Source organism: Channa argus, chromosome 22 (genome assembly GCF_033026475.1).
Source record: "Channa argus isolate prfri chromosome 22, Channa argus male v1.0, whole genome shotgun sequence".
NCBI classification, from domain to species: Eukaryota; Metazoa; Chordata; class Actinopteri; order Anabantiformes; family Channidae; genus Channa; species Channa argus.
The window spans coordinates 10996644-11015486 of NC_090218.1; the positions used below are offsets into that span (position 1 = coordinate 10996644).

An 18843-nucleotide genomic window follows, 5' to 3' on the forward strand; every position below is an offset into this window, starting at 1 on the left:
TACCAGACTTTAATGATGAGAATTTCTATTGTACTAACAACGAAGTAACAGTTGTGAAATTTGTGATTTAAAGGTTTTGACCTGAGAAGCTCATTAAAATGAGCAGTGGGTGATTTTCCGTGGAAGTGATCGTGTTATCTGACTTTGTTTTTAGATTTTTTTTCACTGTCATTGCACTTCGATGAAATTTTGTTTGGTAGCTCACTAAAATACAGCGGAAGTTAGAAAAGATTTCAACTAAACAAACAAAGGTTTTATATAAACTAATTAAAATAATTTCACGTCATTTGCTGGAATGACTGCAAACAGTGTAATAGAAGTTACAGGAGCTCACTTGTTTGTGTTCATATTCCTGCAGTTTTGTACTTTGCTGTTTTAAATTACACACGAGGACACAGAGTAATGCGACTTTTTTTACACATACACAACTTTTGGAGCCCAGAAAAAGTGTAAACAAAGGCGTAAACACATCACACAGTGCATGTTGTTAATGCATTTAATACTCCACATTATTACTTGCAGAGAAACTCTACTGTATTTGACCTGAAGTCCAACTCTGTCCAGGCCTCTGAGGGACTCGTCGAGCACCTTGGCGTCGACCAGCTTGCCTACATTTCCCAGAACGAGGACGAGCTGCCATGTCTAATTGTACCCAGTGTGTTTAATTAGCTTTGCGTGACGACGTTGATACTCGCCAGAGGTGGATATATACTGTAAGAGCTTTTGTATGATAAACACTTGAGGCTGAGCGAGCTCTGCAGCGTTTTCCATGTGGAGCGTGCCCCCGGCTTTGAATCAAGGGGGACTATTTGTTTGGAAAAGTAGAGTTGAGGGTAAGCACTCTGAAGAGGAGGGAAGCAGTGTCTATTGAAAAATCTACATGATGACACAAACGGTTATGAGGAGAATTCATAACATGGCCAAGATGGCTCCTCATGACCTATTTTGGATGTTTCCTCTGGCAAAGCAGGGGGTGGGGTGGTGGGGAGGGGAGAAAGGGAAGACTGGAGCGGGTTGAAAGCAAAATATGAAGAGACTATTACCTCTGCTGAGGTCTTTCAGCACCTCGAGCGATAGCAAAGAGAAGAAAGGGGGGAAAAAAGATCAAAAAGAGGGAAGGTTCTGGTTAGAGGTTTAAGGGAAAGCGATGCACCCAGAGAGAGGAAGAAGAAGAGGAAGAGGAGGAGGAGGAGAAATTGATTGAGAGTAAGAGTCAGATGGTGGTGGTGGGGGGGGGGGGGGGGGGGGAGCATGACTAGTATTGCATTTCATCTCTGTGTAGTGGACGTCTTAATCAACAGTGTCAGGGTTTCTTTCTGGAGGCTGCATGGTGTTTTTCATGCTGACAGCAGAGGGAAGGAGTGAGTGGCGAGCAGGACGGAGACGAGCATGTGTCCATATTCCGGTCACAGGCTGCGCCAGCTCACGCACGGATGTGTAAAAAAAAAAAAACTAAACGAAAAAGCTCTCGTATGTTTTTTAGGACCATGTCAGTCACATTGTGCAGCACTTTGATTCTGAGGAGGAGCAGCGGGATTCCCATCACTTTGTGCTGCGGATGAATTTGGTCCCTAACAAAATTAAATTCAGGCTGAGGACCAAATTTGCGAAATAATATTGTTACATTTTGTTTTTTTTAACTTGATGGCACCGTTTTGGATCACGCGGTCACGCCAAAATACATCTACATGCATTACGGAGGAGAAAATACACATAAGTACTACATGTAAGAAGTAAAACTAAAGAGTACAGTGTTCTGAAACTAATAAACGTGGAAGATTCTCACAACTGTTCTGTGTGTTCTGTGTTTACATAAATGTGAGCTTTTGGTGAGCGTGGGCTCGTTTGTCTTTATTGTATGTGTGCGCGTGCGTTAATCAAACCCGCAGCGTGCTGAAGGATCATTCATTAAACCACGTCAGTGTTCAAATTAACGAAGCAATAACGTGCAAACACGCTTTTTTCAGCCCATCGTGTGTGTTTTTATCAGTTGTAGTGCAGTTGGCAAAAGTGCAAACACTGGGTATGAACGTGCACTTCGTGTTTAGATTGTAGTCATTTCCACAGGCAGTGAACAAAGTGAGGCCTGCGGCGGGTTTTGCTGAAACAAACACGTATTGTTATTATTGTTTTACTTATCGGATCATTATTAGAACTGCGTCGACTTATTGCAAATATTGTAGGAAGGAAAACATGTAGGTTTATGATTAAACTGATTTTAGAGTTATTAGTTATGACGCGCTGGATGTGCAGGGACATCTCTGGAATGTTTCCGCGCAAACCCGCGCGCATCCGTGCGAAATAAGGGACATAAAGGTTGAGACTTATGGTTATTTATTGTGAGGCGGGTGGACAGTGAAATATGCCGAGGCCTGCCGTCCTGTAAACAGTGTGCAGGCCAGGAGAGCTTTTATGGAATACATGGAACCCTGCTGGAAGGTGACACCTCCTGATTTATGGCTGTATTTAGATAAGACGCGGCTGTAAATGGTTTCTAAATAGCGTCAAGGTCATGCGATGTAATGGGATAATGTTTTTAGGCGATGGAGATAAGATGATGTGTTTGGTGTGCGAGGAGCTGTGGGGAAATAATGTGGAGATAAAGGCGCTTGCAGGCCTTTTTCCTTAGACCGCTGAGGTCTGATGTCAAGAGGCCGCGGACTGTGTCTGTCCCAAAAGCACCAAATAATCCATCAAACTTTTCATTGACACGTATCAGAGCGCGCCGGACTGTTATTACTGGAGAGGGGAAGGTGGATATCTGCTGTATTCGTTCTGATTATATTGTCTAAATTGAGCCGTGCGGCGCGCGACCATTACGCGTTCAGTGAAATATGGAAACTCTTTAAACAAGCATTAGGTCGAAAGATCTGTGGATAATAGTTTGAGAACTGAAAAATGATTTACATTTTCCTGAGCACGTTAATGGCGATCAACAACACGCCGAGGCGAGGCGAACTGGATTAAAGTCTCAGTTTTGGTGGAATTTCTTTTCTTTTCTTTTTTTTTTTTTTTTTTTTAAGAATCAGAGCTGATCAGAAAAAAAAAACAGGTCCGTTTTTAAGTCTACAAGCAGTACGAGCCTTCAAGCTGCGTTTGTCAATGTCAGGGATGCTCGAGTGATCAAACATTTCACTCTTTGAAATTTAGGCGGACTTTCAAAATCCTGTTCCCACGTGAATACATTTAAAGGCAGGTTGCGTTCAGGTGCAAATCCCTCTCAGTCGATTATAACCTAACAAGTAAAGAAATGATTTCCATTTGTGAATTACAGCAGCCTTCAATTAAACTCTCACATCCTAACAGATACTGGGTTCATTCCTTGCGTAAAACCTGTTGAGAACTGTAGAACATTCGCACCGACAACAACCTGAACTTTTGCACAGTTGCAAGACACTTAAACCAAACTTTATTCTGTCATATGTGCGCGTCTGTGCCGCCGCAAACTGAGTGCAACACGCAGATATTTGCTGCTTGTGTTTCTCCTCAAGAATATGGCACCATGGCGCATGTTACTGCAGCCTCTCCAGATTCTCCTCCCACCCTGGGCGCTTTCCTCCATTGGCTGCCTCCTTTCCACGCTGACATCCAAATCATATAAACCCGAGGGCCTCACACCTTAACCCAGGTCAAATTTCGTGGGCAAATCATAGCAGCCTCTTCGGAAAACCACCTCAAGAAGTGCAGCCCCGCACATCGTCGACATTTGGTCTCGGGATTTATAAACTTTTTGCGGCCTGTTTCACCTCGGCTCTTGTCGCTTTCAGAATGACGACGGTGCCGAAGTCGGTGGCTGCGTTTGGGCTGGCTCGTTAACGAATTCCAGGGAATACATGTCAGGTCTTGAATGAATCCTGTTGGCTGTAGATCCCCGAGCAGACACCGTTTTGGGGCAGCAGCGGAGAGAAACCGGGGCCGACCGACAACACGGAAACGACCGTATTTGCAAACCCGCTCAACATGAACCTCATCGGCGGCTACCAGCATCACCACCACCTGATGCACGAACCCTTCCCGTTCGTCCAGCGGTGTCACCAGGAGGCGCCGTATTTCCAGAGCTGGGTGGTGAACCACGGCGAGGTGCCCTCAGACTTCCAGATCCAGGCGCCGTATCCGGCCGCGGAGCTCGGGGTACCCGGAGCGACGCACGACGCGAGGCTGGAGGGGCTCCAGGGCGGGATGGGGAAGAGGAGAGCATCGGGGCCGAAGAAGGAACGAAGGCGGACGGAGAGCATCAACACGGCTTTCGCCGAGCTGAGGGAGTGTATCCCCAACGTCCCAGCGGACACTAAACTTTCTAAAATTAAAACGTTACGCCTGGCGACCAGTTACATCGCCTACCTGATGGACGTCCTGGCCAAAGACTCCGGAGAGACGGAGGGTTTTAAGGCCGAGATTAAGAAATACGAAAACCGGGATCTGAAAAGGAAACGGGAGCTGGTGAGTTTGTAGGAGACAAACTAAGTGCAAACGCAAATATTTCAGGGTTTTACATTTGTAGCTCGATGCCAAAAAATACTGGCAGCTTTTGGAAAAGACGTGAAAAATGTGTTTAATCCGTTTGGGTTCGTTTTGTATTTCAAATAATTAGAAATCATATTTGTTGAATTTAAACAGAGCCAAGTTGTATTATACGTTTCTCTATTGGTTTAAGCAGCGGAACTAAAACAGGACAGTTTCACGGGTTTTTTTTTTATTAAATCCACACTGAACCGCCACACAAACTTTTTGGGCTTTATGCTCGTGTTGTTATTTAGAGCTTTAGATTTTTAATCACACTGAGATCAGTCACATTTTACTGTAAAGTAGCAGGAAACCCCTTAATATTATATTAGCCTATGCCGAGTTTTCAATAGTCTGGTTCAGGATACATTTCTACCTAAAATATTTCACAGCGCGTCGTATATTTGTGTTGCTCCAAGTAATTTTAACGCGCGTAAAGCAAATACTGCATTATATGATATCAGAAGCTGCATCCTGCCACATATTTGTACGTTATGTTGGTCCAGTTTAACGTTTGCCTGCGACATCGTGGCTTCACAGGAAATGTAGCAAGATCCCTATATTATACTTCATTGTCAGTAACTAACATAAAATGCGTAAAGTGGTGATAGTGACGTAGTGCTGTTGTGGTCCCCCTTCTCCCGCAGACCGACGGCCTGCAGGACTCATTAGGAGCCGAGAAGAAGGTTAAAGGCCGGACCGGGTGGCCGCAGCAAGTCTGGGCTTTGGAGCTCAATCCGTGACCCTCCCTCTCCTCCTCAGCATCATTATCAGTTCCCCTAAAAACCTCATCAAAGACTCTGGACTCAGATCAGGCAAAGAAAAAAATTAAAAGAAAACCACTGACTTGACTGAAGCTGAATACACCGCTGTGCACGTGCAATGATGCGCAAACAGACCTAAAGGAGGACGCGTAAAGGTGGCGCAGAAAGCGGCTCCCCTGCGGCCTTCTTGTTCCTCATCTCTTCTCCTGGAGTGGTTTCGGAGTGGACACACAAATCCGACTTTAGGTCTTTGATATTTGTGGTATTTCTGCTTTTTGATGTCTCCACCCCTGCAGTACTGTAGACCAGATGTGGCCATAGTGTCAAAAAACATCTGGCTCCCCTGAAAGAGAGAAAAATGTGTCGACCTGGCGCTGAAACGGAGAATTAATAGACGATGACCAACAACAGTGGAGTAAATGTAGAGTAAGGTGTGCAAATTAAATTATTATCGTTATTATTATTTTTTAGCTTTTTAACTCAACTTGTGTCCGAAGTAATGTCAAACTCAACCCGTCTCCGCATGTATAGAAATGCATTTTGTGGGTCTGTGTGTGTAAGTGTGTGTCACATCAGAAACTCTGTTACGGCGCTAAATTCTATTAAGTCTTAATTGTGTTTCATAAACGTTACCATGGAAACAGTTTGGGTCTAAATTTAAATCCAAGTGTTGCCACTGACCCGTAGCTTGTACATTTGGTAAAGACGTGAAGGAAAAACCGTTTTATTTTTTTAATTAATTTTTATCCACTTTACACAACATCCAACTCCATCGCTGTATAATACAAAAAAACGTATCTTTAAAATTTCCAAAACATGTAGTTAATAATTAGCTGAAGACAACTTAATTTCCGTGACGATATTTTGATGTTTTCTCGCTGACGTCACGCTTTTGGTCTAATAACTAAAAACTTAATTAAACCAATAAAAGTAAAAAAGACTCAGAGTCCAGAGGCGACACATTTTGAGGGGGAACGGTTTCTTTTTTGTCACTGAATTTGGCGCAGTCACAATATTCAAAACCCTGACGGGGAAAGTCTTCAGGCTGTTGTTGATGTTTGTTGTAGAAAATTGTAGAATATACTGAACTGAAACTACCTCAAAATTTAATGTCACTGTCCGTTTTGAGAAGAGGGAGACATTTAGACTGAGACACCGGATGTTCAGCAAACAAACAAAAAAGGAATAATACGTTTATTACTGTGCGAAGTGTTGATGGAAATGTATATTAGATGTGAAGTTATATATAGTTCCGTAAATAAATGAATTATTTTAAGCCAATGTGTTTTTTTTGTTTTATTTTTGGTTTGCTCTCAGCGGAGATTTAACGACGAACTGTTCAACCGTAATACTACTGCTACTACAACTACTACTACTATAATAATAACTATTATTATAATTATAATTGTTGTTGTTATTAGCATTAATTATTATTATTATTAACACATCAGGACATTTTTGTTCGTTATTACTTCATTGTTCTTGATTTTATTGTTTGTTTTTCTGCGCGTTTCAGAAGCAACTTAAAAACGAATTATGCAATGATGTAACTTCAGTTTAGTTTAACAGTTTCCATTTTTTTTATTGTTTTTATGAATTTAATCTCAGGCTTCTCACTTTTGGATTTTCACTACATTTTCTAAAAATAATTAAAAATTTCTAAGTACTATATTTTATTTGATAACAATTTCTAAGATAATTTGCTCGCACAAAATAGATTTTAATGTTAGATTAGAAAACGCTACTATTTTGTATTACAAATCCTCATTACTTATAAGAATAGCCTATCCATAACTGGCAGAAGTAAAAATAAGTAATAATACATAATTAAAAATAGTCTTTGCAAGTATTTGAAAAAGTAAAAAAAAAAATTTAACCTTTTCACAAACTTTTCATTAAAAAAATGAAGAACTTTGAGACTGCGGTAAAACTCTGTTTTAACTCTACATTTCTTAAGTTGGGAAGAAATCATTAAAATATATTTGGCTCCAAGTTTAAAAAAAAAATATATATATATATATATATATATATATATATATATATATATATATATATATATATATATATATATATATATCTTTTTTTTTTCTTAAACCAGAATAAGTGTAGGATTACTCTGTTTCCTTTTCAGTCTCCGGGTGGATCGCAGTCCCACACTCTGTAAAGAAGCTGGATGGAGGATGAACAGTGACACCAAGCGGCCGGTGGCTGTTAGTGAAACAAAATAAAAGGTTATTTAATGGTAAACGTTTGATCGTGGCCACAGAGGCAAGACGGTAGATGAAGTATACTCAAAGACTGTACTTAACTAAAAGTACAAAGAAAAACAATAATGTACTCTAGTAAAAGTATAAGTACCAGCTGAAATTTCTACTTAAGTAGAAGAAAGTAAGTACATGATTGACTTTTAATATGCTTAAGTAAAATATAAAAGTACTTGACTACGTTTTTCTCTGTCCTTTTCTGTGGGCCAGTGCTGCTTCATGTTTGGGGGGACATGAACTCATTAATGGTAATAGACTTGCATAATGGGTTGAAGCTCATTAACTATATGAGCTGATGCTTTTTTCAGTTTTATTTCTAAACTACTTATGTCGAATGAGAAGAAAAGGTAGGCGATGCCAAGTTAAAGTTCAGGAAGCCAAAGAGTAAAATTATCGCATACCAGCTCACTTTTAGTAGAGCAAATATACTATAAGTCTTTTGAATAAGGCCATGGAAGGAGAAACCGACACTATGCCTGTTTCTCTAGTGATTTTCTTTTTATAAGAATATGGATGAAAAATTATTTTTTTTATGAAATGTTTAAAGTGTTGTGATTGTAAAGCAACTTTGATTAGAAATGTAGTTGAGTAAAAGTATAGATATTTGCTCTTAGATGAAGTGGAGTAAAAGTCAAAGCCATCATTACATCTACTTAAGTACAGATACATGAAAAAAGTACTTTAGCACAGTAACAAAGTACTTGTATATTGTTACTTTCCACCACTGGGGGCAATGGTGATGTAAGGTGATAAAAAAGTATTATTACTTAAGTAAAAGTGCAGGTACTGAAAACACACACACACACACACACACACACCTCTAAAAGTTGAAGTAATAAGGTAGTTTAGAGCATGTACTTCAGTCTAAAAGTAGCAGTACTGCAGTAAGAAAGCGATTTTATTTAGTTACTGATAAAACACAGTATTCAAACACTATTAAACTTGATGTTGTGGAACATGAACTCTTGTCCATATTCGTTCCACGTGTGCCTTGTTTCTGTACAAAAAGTGTTCAGGTCTTGTTCAGTTTGATTCATGTATAGATTCAAAGTCCGATTCACTTAAAAACACTGATTTACTGTGAATCTTTTTCTTCCCCTTCTGTTCATTAGAGATGCGATTCACTTACAAGCCGAAAGCCTTGATCTCAAGTTACTGACAGCTGCTTCAGGAGAACACATCAGACAAGATTTAGTTTTAAGACGCTGCATCTGCAAAGTAACTAAAGCTTCAGATATATTAAATAGTAGTAACATATTGGAAATATTCAAGTACAAGTAACTAGCAAATAGCACTCGAGTACTTTGCATTTGTGACGTACAGTATATGTGGTTAGATACAGTGTAATGGATCTGTGACTGAACAAAGACAAGACTGTTGCCTGTATCTGTACAATGTGTTTATTAATATTATTTATTAGAGCAATAAGCAATCATATTTAAATATGTTTTCTTCTATTACAACAGTTAGGTTAATGAGGCCTATATGTTAAAGTCATGACACTAACAAACCTACGAGCAAAACTGAAAATATAACAAGACACTAAAAACAAATAACCCTGTCAAAAGAAGACAAACTTTAAATAGCACGTGGGAGAGAAGATGCCAAATAAACCAGAGAATAAAACTGTGTGCACAAAGTTAGTCACCACTGTTTAAACCAAACCAAACAAAAAAAACTGTCGGAGTTGAAGATCGGGATTTTGAGAAGCAGAAAGTTGGAGGAGGCTTCAGCAGTGCATTAAGAATTTAAATAGCCAGTGTTGGATCCATCGTATGTTTTAGATGTTAACAGATGACTGGTGGCTTCTGCACTTAGTCACCACAGCTTAGTGAAATATAAAGACACAATCCAACAAATCACTTTCAAACTGAAACGTGCTGCGTTTGGTCTCTGCAGATTGTTCATACATCCACAAACTAAACACTTACTTCACTAACTGGCAGATAATGATAAAGAAAATTTGGGGTCGAAATGCAGAGTCACCGTGCTTCAGTGTTTCCACGCTAGTGTCCAGACTCGTCGGTGATACTTCGATTCATGTTGGATCTTTAAGGCTTCGTTCACATTACACCTGAAGTGGACCCCAATCCCATCTTTAAGATTCAGATTTGAGTCACTTCGCGGATCTGTTCGGGGAAAAAAAATTGACTTCCCCTCCGTCTTATATCAGACCTATGTCTACTATGAACGCTCCAATCAGAATTTATGGGGTTATTCATTTTAAATATCAAACTTCTGTGTGCATGTGATCTGTGTCTCAATTCAGGGACCAAATCTGTCAAAGACATCGCAGCATCACAACAACAGTGTCCCATTTACAAGGCTCCAAATGCAGCTGAGAATTGTGGCTGACTTTCCCCAAAGTACGAAGGCTCCAACGAGGTGGATCCTTGACAATCCCATGATTCTTTGCGTGCCAGTGATAAAAGTAAACTCATAGGCCTTAAAAGCCCGTGTTTTTCTAAAAAAAATTCTACTGGGAACAGCTAGTGACAGGAGGAGGGAATCCTCTGTAGACCGGATCGTCTTATTTCAGTTCCGCCTCAGCAGTCTTGAAGGACATAGCCCCTGAAGTGAGACACAGCTATTGTCTGTCACCTGTCAGTGAAATGTGCACGTGTGGCAGTTTGGAACCACAACGACTTCCACACTGGAGCTGGATACAAGTCCCTAACACAATGTGAACAAATCGACATTAAAAAAAAAAAAAAAAAATGTCCGATTTGATTAGGATTAGAATTGTGCATAAAATAATTTGTCATTTTCTAAATCGAAAATGAAATGGAAGGTTATTTTCAACAATCCCCTTACATCAGTGTTTTGTCTCTACTCACGTTTAATGTCATGCAGTCTGCAAGCTGGCTTAGTTCATTCATCTGTGCTGGACGTCCTACAAAAACCAATAAAATCTGCATCAGCCCTCAGACCCAAGCCAGACGTCAGTCCACTGGGTGGCATGTTTCTTCACTGTACAATTCGAATAACAAATTCTTAAATCGCCCTAACTTTGTGTAGTGCTCAGAAGTGAACCAGTCCACTGTGCAGACACAGGAACTAAACAAGCCCTAAACAAAAAATTTTTACACGAACATTCACACCCAAATTTGATCAGTTATAGCTCTTTTAATGATAATAATAATGCAGAGCTGTGTGCTTTTGATACTTTGTGGACAACAACATGACACAGATGAATAAACTAATTGGTTGTAAACTGATTGACACAAAAAGTGAGTAAAGACAATTCATTGTTGTTTTTAGTATCTGTATGGGGATTGTTAAAAATATGATATATATATATATCAAATGTATATTTTAAGGCCTTAAAGGTGAATGTAGCAGTCACATTCTGGGGATTTTTGAACTGCCAATATTAACTGAAAACTTCAAAGACTTCATTAACATTTCTGCTGACGGAGCCATAAGCCATATACATTTTAAATTATTCAGGTGAGGGGAATAAATCTGCTTTACAGTCATCTGGCCAACTTCTGAACCCAGCTTCTTGAAATACATCCACATATGATCAGTATCAATCAGATCAGTTGAGATACCGTCTACGATAAACTCTTAAATATTAAAAAAAGATACTAATAATTACTCTTACACCTCTATCACTCAGTCACACTTTAAACAAAAAAAAAATCTAAACATATGCAAAGACAACTTTACATAACTAAAGAGAAAAAGGGGGAAAAGTAAAAAAAAAAAAAACAACATTAAGTAGCTACAAACACCTGCTAAGCACATAGAAATGTGTTTACAACTAGCAACAAGTACAAGAGGGGGTCTCAGCTGCATGTCATTCATCACTATCTGTCTTTAAACGCATCACGTCCAGATGGGAAAAGGCGACTTAAAGACTTAAAAAATAATAATAATAATAATTTTGTTTTTCCTATGAGAGAATTGAACTGATCCGAGCTACTTTCCAACAGTTCGCTCATCCACAATTAAAGCAAACAAACAAAACGCATCATTCAGTTGTAACACTCCTTCCTGTTTGGCACAAGTGTCCAACACGGTTAGCGTGCTAACAGTCAAATCAGCAAAGGAAAAAAACAGATACCCAAAATGTGTTGTGTTCCTTACTCTTAAGGCAGCTATATTGTACATTTGCATTTGACCAAGGTACTTGAGATTGGACTCTGCTGTTCTGTAAGTATGAACCAGTTACATCGCAGCATGAGTCCTGATCCCAAACAGTCTTTAGGGACTTGGCTTTTTGCAAAAGAAAGATCATGTGCAGAGACTATATTCATGTCAAGAAATCTGGATTCGTCCCACTTTGAATTCTCAATTTCTGTCCACTGAGGACTACTAAAGTTCATGTTCTGGTCTTACAGAGGACTGAGACCAGGACTGCAGGAGGAGCTGGATGTGGGTCCTGTTGTTAGTGGCGTCCATCCTTATTGAACAGTGGCTGCTGCCTGCTATGATGCCTGTCGATATTTGTCACTGAGATTATGAAGTAACTGTGGATTTTTGTTGTAGCTACTGCTGCTGTGTCGCTGGTTATTTGGGAGGTTTAGTCCAGCGGTTTGCCACCGTCCCCTTTCTGGTCCAAGCGGCTCTTGCTGCTCTTCACCATGTAAATGAAGTAGGTCAGCGTCTCCTTCTCGTTCACCGGGATGTTCCTGAAGTGACGACTCACCGTCTGCAGGGACAACAGCAGGTTACAAATCAGCGTACAAACACCTTCCATGTTTAACTCCGTAGCTCACTTACAACGATCAATATGTCCTGGTTAAAAATATGGGGCTTTTTATGTGGGAACGTTCCTTTTCAAAGTTTCCGCTGAAGGAAGCACAGAGATGCAGACAAAAAAAAAACATCTAAACGGAATCTAAACGGAAACTAATGAAGCCGCAGGTGAAATTAAAAACACAGTAAAACAGTGATTCAAAGATGCACAGTCATTTGAAAATGTCAAACTGTGAAGCCCTGCAACATCTTAACACCTAAATGTATTATGATAACCACGATCGTGACATAAAAACCAAAATAATACTAACATTTGGTTTGTGCTCTGTTCGAGCAAAGTAAACTGCGGGTTTCTATTTTTCTGCCCAATGAGTCTCTACAAAACAAACTTTCCTCTGACTCACAACTCACGAAACTTTTGTTCTGAACAGCTCCACCTGTCTCTCAACATTATGTCCAGCTGATCTTATCGTAAAATCTACACAACAGCAGCCTCCATATAAAACGCCACAAGTTTCCAGTAGTTTTATGGTGGAATTCTCCTTTAACCCAAAGAATCATTTTTCAAAAAACACAACCAAACAACTTACAATTCCTCAAAAAACAACTAAAGACTTTCCAGTTGGAGCCGCGTCGCTGCTCTGCCTCAGCAGCCGCTGCTTCTCCTGAACACGGGAACAGCTGTAACTGGTTGTGGGGCTGCTGACTGGGGCTTTATTAATGATGTGGGAGGCTCATTAATGGGAGAGGCTGAACTTGACTGAAAGCCTGGGGAAACATTCAACTAACAGCCCGGTTTTGTATTAGTCGTTCTGCCTGTTTGTTCAGTGACCCCGTCACATCCGAGCGTGTACAGGAGGTTTTTATAAGGAGGAGGGCCGAGCCAGCCGCCTCAAGTCCACCTGTTGATTTGGCAAATTAGGCCCAACTACGGCCCCAAAACCGGTTACTGTAGAGGAGAACATCACACTATGTATATCACAGAGGGGCTGAGAAGAAAGAGGCTGTGACACATAATGAGGCCTTCAGAGTTACACACAATGAAGCACAAGATTCCTCCAACGAAGCTGTTTAAAAGCTATATTTCTATAACTAAAGAACAGTTGTTGAGGTGTAGAGTAGACGAACTGAAGCCAAGAGAGCTAACAGATAATATCTAAAGTAATATGTTTGTAAAAAACAATCAAGTTGCACTGTTTTCATACATTCATACACACTTGAGTCAAATAAAAACCTTACATCTCATTATTGTTAAAAAATAACTGAAAAGAACTTTCAATGCATATATATCTAAGACCCCGGATTACTGAGGACCCCTCCCGGTCCCACTAGCCCACAAAAACATCTACAAAAAGAAAATAGGAATAATAACTTGTCTATTGTTTGCTATTCTGAATAGCAAACAATAGACATTTTATCTGGTTGTTGTTTTAACTGTGCTAATTGTATTTGTATTGTGTGTAGTACATGTGACGTGTGGAGCCTTGTCAAAGAGGAATTTCTGTCACCAATGAGGGCAGACAATTAAGTGTATTTTATCGTATAAAAGGTGAGAAAAAAATAATTCTTTCACCGTTTTTAAAAACTGTGTGAACAAACAAGTTGTTTTGTCCAATTCACCAAACATCCCAAAGTCAAAGTTTAAAAAAATATATAAATAAAAAGCAATGTGTCTTAAAAAGAAACTGCAAAAAGCTACAATATTTGCCTGACAAAGGGCTTTAACAATTGTTAAATTATTCATAATATACACCGAACAATTTCTGCGACTGTAGGTGCAGCGGTTGTCCACCAATCTCGCAGTTGTTGGTTCAATACCCGGCTCCTCCGGTCACCCAAACCAACTGACAAATGAGTGACGGTTCATTCATTTCTGCAGCATGCAGCAACAACAACATGGACTGGCCTGCTCCTGGGAGAGGGAGGCGTGAGTTTAGCAGACTGAGCTGCTGTCAACTGTTCAACATGTCTTCTAATAAACAACGTTTTGGCCGTTGTACTTGTAGTTAAAAGGTGCAGACAGATGGAGAACAGTGCAGACAGCGTCCACACGGACAACACCTTTGTCCTGTCATCAATGTAGATCATGGAATTAACCTTAAAGACAGGTACTGTTTGAAAATTTAAGCCTCTAATAAGCAGTTTACAGGTGCAGCAGAGATAAGAGAAACTGTTCTCTAGTTGATTACAGATGTAAACAGATGAAAACAAAATAATAATGAAAAGGTGGACAAATATACTTGGGCGGCTCCACCCAAGTGTACTGCAAGTGTGGGAAACATGCAGAGATGGAACAATCATCTCACTGATTTATAGATGTTTATTTCAGAGTTAGAAACAAACAACTTCAATTTCTATTTGATTCCGTACTAACTTCCTCTGCTTTGTTCTACACAAATCTCCTCTCAAACTGTTTTTTTGCTGTCTTTTACCAATCAGTGACTTTCGGAAAAGCCGTTAATAGTGTTCATAATGGATGTGAGTCCTTCAAATGCAGCCAGACAGACAGACAGCCATCAGTGAGCTCTTACCTCTGCCAGCTGGGCCTTGTTGAGGCCTGGTCTGGTCTGCAGCTTATAGTGTCGCTTGTAGCGTCTCAGCGTGTTCACCTGCAGCTGGAAAAGGTCGACCTGAAGACACAACACGAGAAAGGAGGCAACTGTGTCACACATTTTACAGATTTACTCAAAATCTCCTCAGGATGTCTGCCTCTTTATCAACTTTTAAAGAGGATGGAATTTGAATGATTTGAATTGAGACTTTATAACAGTGAACACAGAAATCACGAAGGAAACTGGATACAGGATGATTGTTAAATCATTTGGTAAAAAAGTATGGATTCGTTAAACAAATGGATGTTTTTAGGATTTAAAAATCGTATTTTTACTCAGCGAAAAAGTCCTGCTCTTCCTTACATGAGCCAACTGTGTTCAACATTGTGGGCAACATTCAAGTCCACATTACCTCGGGCACCTCGACATCATGATCAGGGGATTCCCCTCCATCATCACTGGTCTTCCTCTTTCTCTTGTTGCGAACACTCTGGATGAAGTTCTTATGAAAGTCACAGATGTAGAGGTGTCGCACCTAGACACAGGTTAACAAGTATTAAACTACTTGAACACACATGATTGAATGCTTCTTTATCATTTCAATATTTGAGCGACTGAAGCTTGTTGTTGCTTTGGGTTCACTGCCTCAGCTGCAATACAACATCCACTCTGTCCTCGGATGAACTTGAGTAATGACTGGGGGCCGCACTCACAACATATGACTCATTATGAGGCCAAATAGGCCTGGAAACACTTGCAGACACAAGGCAGAACTCACATTAAGGAATACGCCATCCCTCAGGCTGCACAGCTTCGCCCACTCAAAATGGAGAAGATTTAAATGCTGATTTTTCCATGAAAATAGGACGGATTGCCTTAGTGCACCAACAACAAATGTGTCCATTCACACACTACAAGGTACCACAAGATTTCTGTGTGTTTGAGATGCAAAATGCAAAATGTGAGGATAAATAAACATACTAAGTCTATATTATGGACATAAAGCCTCAAACTTGGATTTCACACGTGACTGGGATCACTGTTCACTGTTTTGTATTAAACTGTATACGATGTCACATGTCCACTTGGAAGACTTTATTAAGGGAAGACCCTTAATAACATTAATCTGCACTGTGTCCACCAATCAGAATGAGATGCCTCTATTTACAACGCATACACATGGTTTCTGTTTATACAGCATTTAACCTGTACCTACCACATACATTCAGCTTTTGTTGTACTCAACAGTTCAAAATAGGAAGCAGTATTGCAAAAGACTTCATCTTTTGACCAGATCGACCACCACGCCTTGAAATTTCTGGTATGTAGTAAAAAGCCTCTTTAAGCGATTACATATTCTTGCCACATTTGTAAAAAATGTGCTGCCGCTCATGTTTGATGCCACGACTCATTGATCTGCCGGGTCTTGCACCACTGTGGACACTAACTGACAGTTACTGACAACATAATTTATCCAGACAATTATCAGCAAGATAAGCATTGGTCATGCATATATTCTTAAGCTTCAGTGCTATGCACTCGTTGGGTTTGAGCCAGCTTTGGTTATACTGTTATATCTAGCTGCTGTACAATACGAATAATGTGTTTCAAAGTGCCTGACGTAAAGACACTGCTGCTTAACTAAAGACACAACAAAGCGTAAGGCCACAAGAAGTGCAACCACTTTGTAAATGAGTCCGGTTTCTGTAGCAGGACTGAAGTTAAGCAACAACGTTCCTTGGCAACAGCCATTTTATGACGAGGCGGAGGCGTGTTAGGGGAAACTGTTGCAATGAAAGACAGAAAGCTGGAAGTTGATGTGGGCAGGACTCGGGTCGCCTGCATATCGTCCCGGTAGCTCGCACGGTCATTACCCCGACATTAAAGCCGAGTTAGAGGGAACATTGCTACACTAACACCAGCAGCAGGGAAAGCTCTGAATCCGAGCTTTTCATGTGGACTCACGCTAGCTACCTAGCGTTAGCTGACAGCTAGACTAAACAGCCCCCTCCCCTTCCTAACAGCTAGCTAACTTTGAGCTAACATCTTAAACCCACAAGCACTGATTGAGACGTCACAACAGAAGAAACGATTGCTACCGTTTCACTTACACTTTTGTCGATGTCCAGTTTCAGCTTCTTCTGGGATATGCTCTTCTGGATCCTCTTGCTGAAGGAGGCGTTTCCAGCTGACCGACCGCAGCGTTCCCCGTCCTCGATCAGACAGCAGCTCTGTCCGTAAAACGGTGGAGCAGGCGGTCCGTCGTGGCTGTCTTCCTCTGTGCTGAATCCATTCATTCTGTACGGCTGTGACGGCCTTTATGCCCAACTAAACCAGTTAATGTCTGCGTCAGGTTTACTAACGTTACCAAACTAAATGTTACTGTTGTCCTTTTGTGAAAGACAATCCGGTAGCGTTAGCAAGCTAGCTCGGCTAAGTGCCTCTTTATCGAACTAACAGTCCTTGGTATTTTAGCCTTAATCCGGCAACTTATTTCGAAATGCAACAGTTGTTGGTTAAACACATATTCTTACAGGTCTCTGTCAGATTTATCTGCAAAACTGCTACTGTTGCTGCTTAGCGTTAGCTAGTTGTGGTACTAGCAGGACCGCACGGTGACTGAGCTGCCGCTAACGTACAAATTCCTATAGAGACACCGCCACTGTTAGCCTCTGTAACACCCCACTAGTTATCGGTAAGACTCACGTGGGACAACTGTCTAACTGGATCCCGAGCTAGAATGTTTCAACCGGCTACGACAGATCGAACAACTCTGAAGAAGTCACTTATTTACCAGACTGCACCTCAACGATCGCGGCACTCGGTGAGGAAAGCTTGTACAAAGAGACGTGCTCCGTTTCTGTGGCGGAAGTTCCCATCCTCCACTGCGATTGGTCAATTTTGAATGAAGGCGGACCTAACGTGCAAACCTTGCACTCCAATTGGCCACGACAAACGCCAATCTCATAGCGGCTTTTTCCTCTATTGCTCAGTGTCATATGTTTTCTACCATGAGTAAGGAGTTAAAGGTCGCGCGATGAAGGGGTTTTGACCACACAGCAGACTCTTGGTGATTATAAAGTCGTGGCTTGCACCTGCCTCTTTAAATTATAATGGATTACAAAATTTTAAATACACGTTCAATTTATTAATCTGCATTTACGAGCCGGTAATCTACATTGATTACAGTGAACTGTGAGCTATGGCTCTTTGGGCTTTGGACAGGCATTAAAAATCAAGAGAAACACAGATGATTGTCCAGTAATTCATCGAAATCCATTTAAGTTTATTTTAATTCAAACATTGCTCATTAACTGTGCTTCCACCATGTAGGTGCTTTCATTTTGAAATGCCCAGGCACCCTAATGATCCATATGGAGATCCTGGTTAACACTGTTCTTATCATTTCTTTATACATGTTCCACCAGGTCATGTAAGTCCAAAGTCTGGATAAATGCAGAGGGTTGTGTCAGGCAGGGTCTCCGACATAAAACACATGCCAAATTAAACGTGAACCATGACCTTCACACCAAATCTGACTTGCATACTGGATTGGTCGCGGGAGAGAGGAGGAAATCCAAGAGCGTAGGACTGACAGTAGGGACTTTGAATGTTGTGACTATGACAGGGAAGGCTAGAGAGTTGATTGACATGATGCAGAGAAGGAATGCTGATATACTGTGTGTCCAGGAGACCAGGTGGAAAGGTAGCAAGGCTAGAAGCTTAGGAGCAGGGTTCAAGTTGTTTTACCATGGGTCAGATAAGAAGAGAAATGGACTAGGAGTCATCCTGAAAGAGGAGTTGGTGAGGAATGTTCTGGAGGTGAAAAGAGAATCAGACAGGATGATGAGTCTAAAGCTGGAAATTTAAGGCGTAATGTTCAGTGTTGTTAGTGGTTATGTCATAAAGGTAGGACATAAAGGTAAACCAGTCTGGGAACAGGAGAAGTATTTTGTGGACCTTTTAGCATGAGACTATCCTTTGAATACCACAGTGTGTAACTCACAGGCCTTGGTCCCAGGCAGGGACTTTACAGAATGCAGAACTTCTACTTTA

General features: G+C 40.7%; 2 protein-coding genes across 2 annotated transcripts; one reads left to right on the forward strand and one right to left on the reverse strand.

Annotated features, from left to right (window-relative positions):
* Window positions 1-3599: 3599 nt before the first annotated feature.
* LOC137108120 (heart- and neural crest derivatives-expressed protein 1-like) lies at window positions 3600-6543 on the forward strand. The gene is made up of 2 exons (XM_067492433.1): window positions 3600-4440; window positions 5151-6543. The coding sequence occupies exons 1-2, from the start codon at window positions 3961-3963 to the stop codon at window positions 5244-5246; spliced, it is 576 nt and encodes a 191-aa protein (XP_067348534.1). The 5' UTR covers window positions 3600-3960; the 3' UTR covers window positions 5247-6543.
* Window positions 6544-8912: 2369 nt separating this feature from the next.
* LOC137107811 (histone deacetylase complex subunit SAP30L) lies at window positions 8913-17654 on the reverse strand. Its single transcript, XM_067491835.1, has 4 exons — window positions 16899-17654; window positions 15200-15322; window positions 14767-14865; window positions 8913-12188 (listed from the first exon to the last, which is right to left on the reverse strand). Exons 1-4 carry the CDS (start codon window positions 17082-17084, stop codon window positions 12060-12062), a joined length of 537 nt encoding a protein of 178 aa, XP_067347936.1. The 5' UTR covers window positions 17085-17654; the 3' UTR covers window positions 8913-12059.
* Window positions 17655-18843: the final 1189 nt, after the last annotated feature.

Bases quoted from the DNA above. Each gene is read 5' to 3' on its own strand.
- LOC137108120 (XM_067492433.1), top strand. From the start codon at position 3,961: ATGAACCTCATCGGCGGCTACCAGCATCACCACCACCTGATGCACGAA. The intron at 4,441-5,150 runs GTGAGTTTGTAG...CTTCTCCCGCAG, and splicing joins TGAAAAGGAAACGGGAGCTG to ACCGACGGCCTGCAGGACTC.
- LOC137107811 (XM_067491835.1), bottom strand. From the start codon at position 17,084: ATGAATGGATTCAGCACAGAGGAAGACAGCCACGACGGACCGCCTGCT. The intron at 15,323-16,898 runs GTAAGTGAAACG...ACCTGTGTCTAG, and splicing joins AACTGGACATCGACAAAAGT to GTGCGACACCTCTACATCTG. The intron at 12,189-14,766 runs GTAAGAGCTCAC...TTGTCCCTGCAG, and splicing joins ACAAGGCCCAGCTGGCAGAG to ACGGTGAGTCGTCACTTCAG.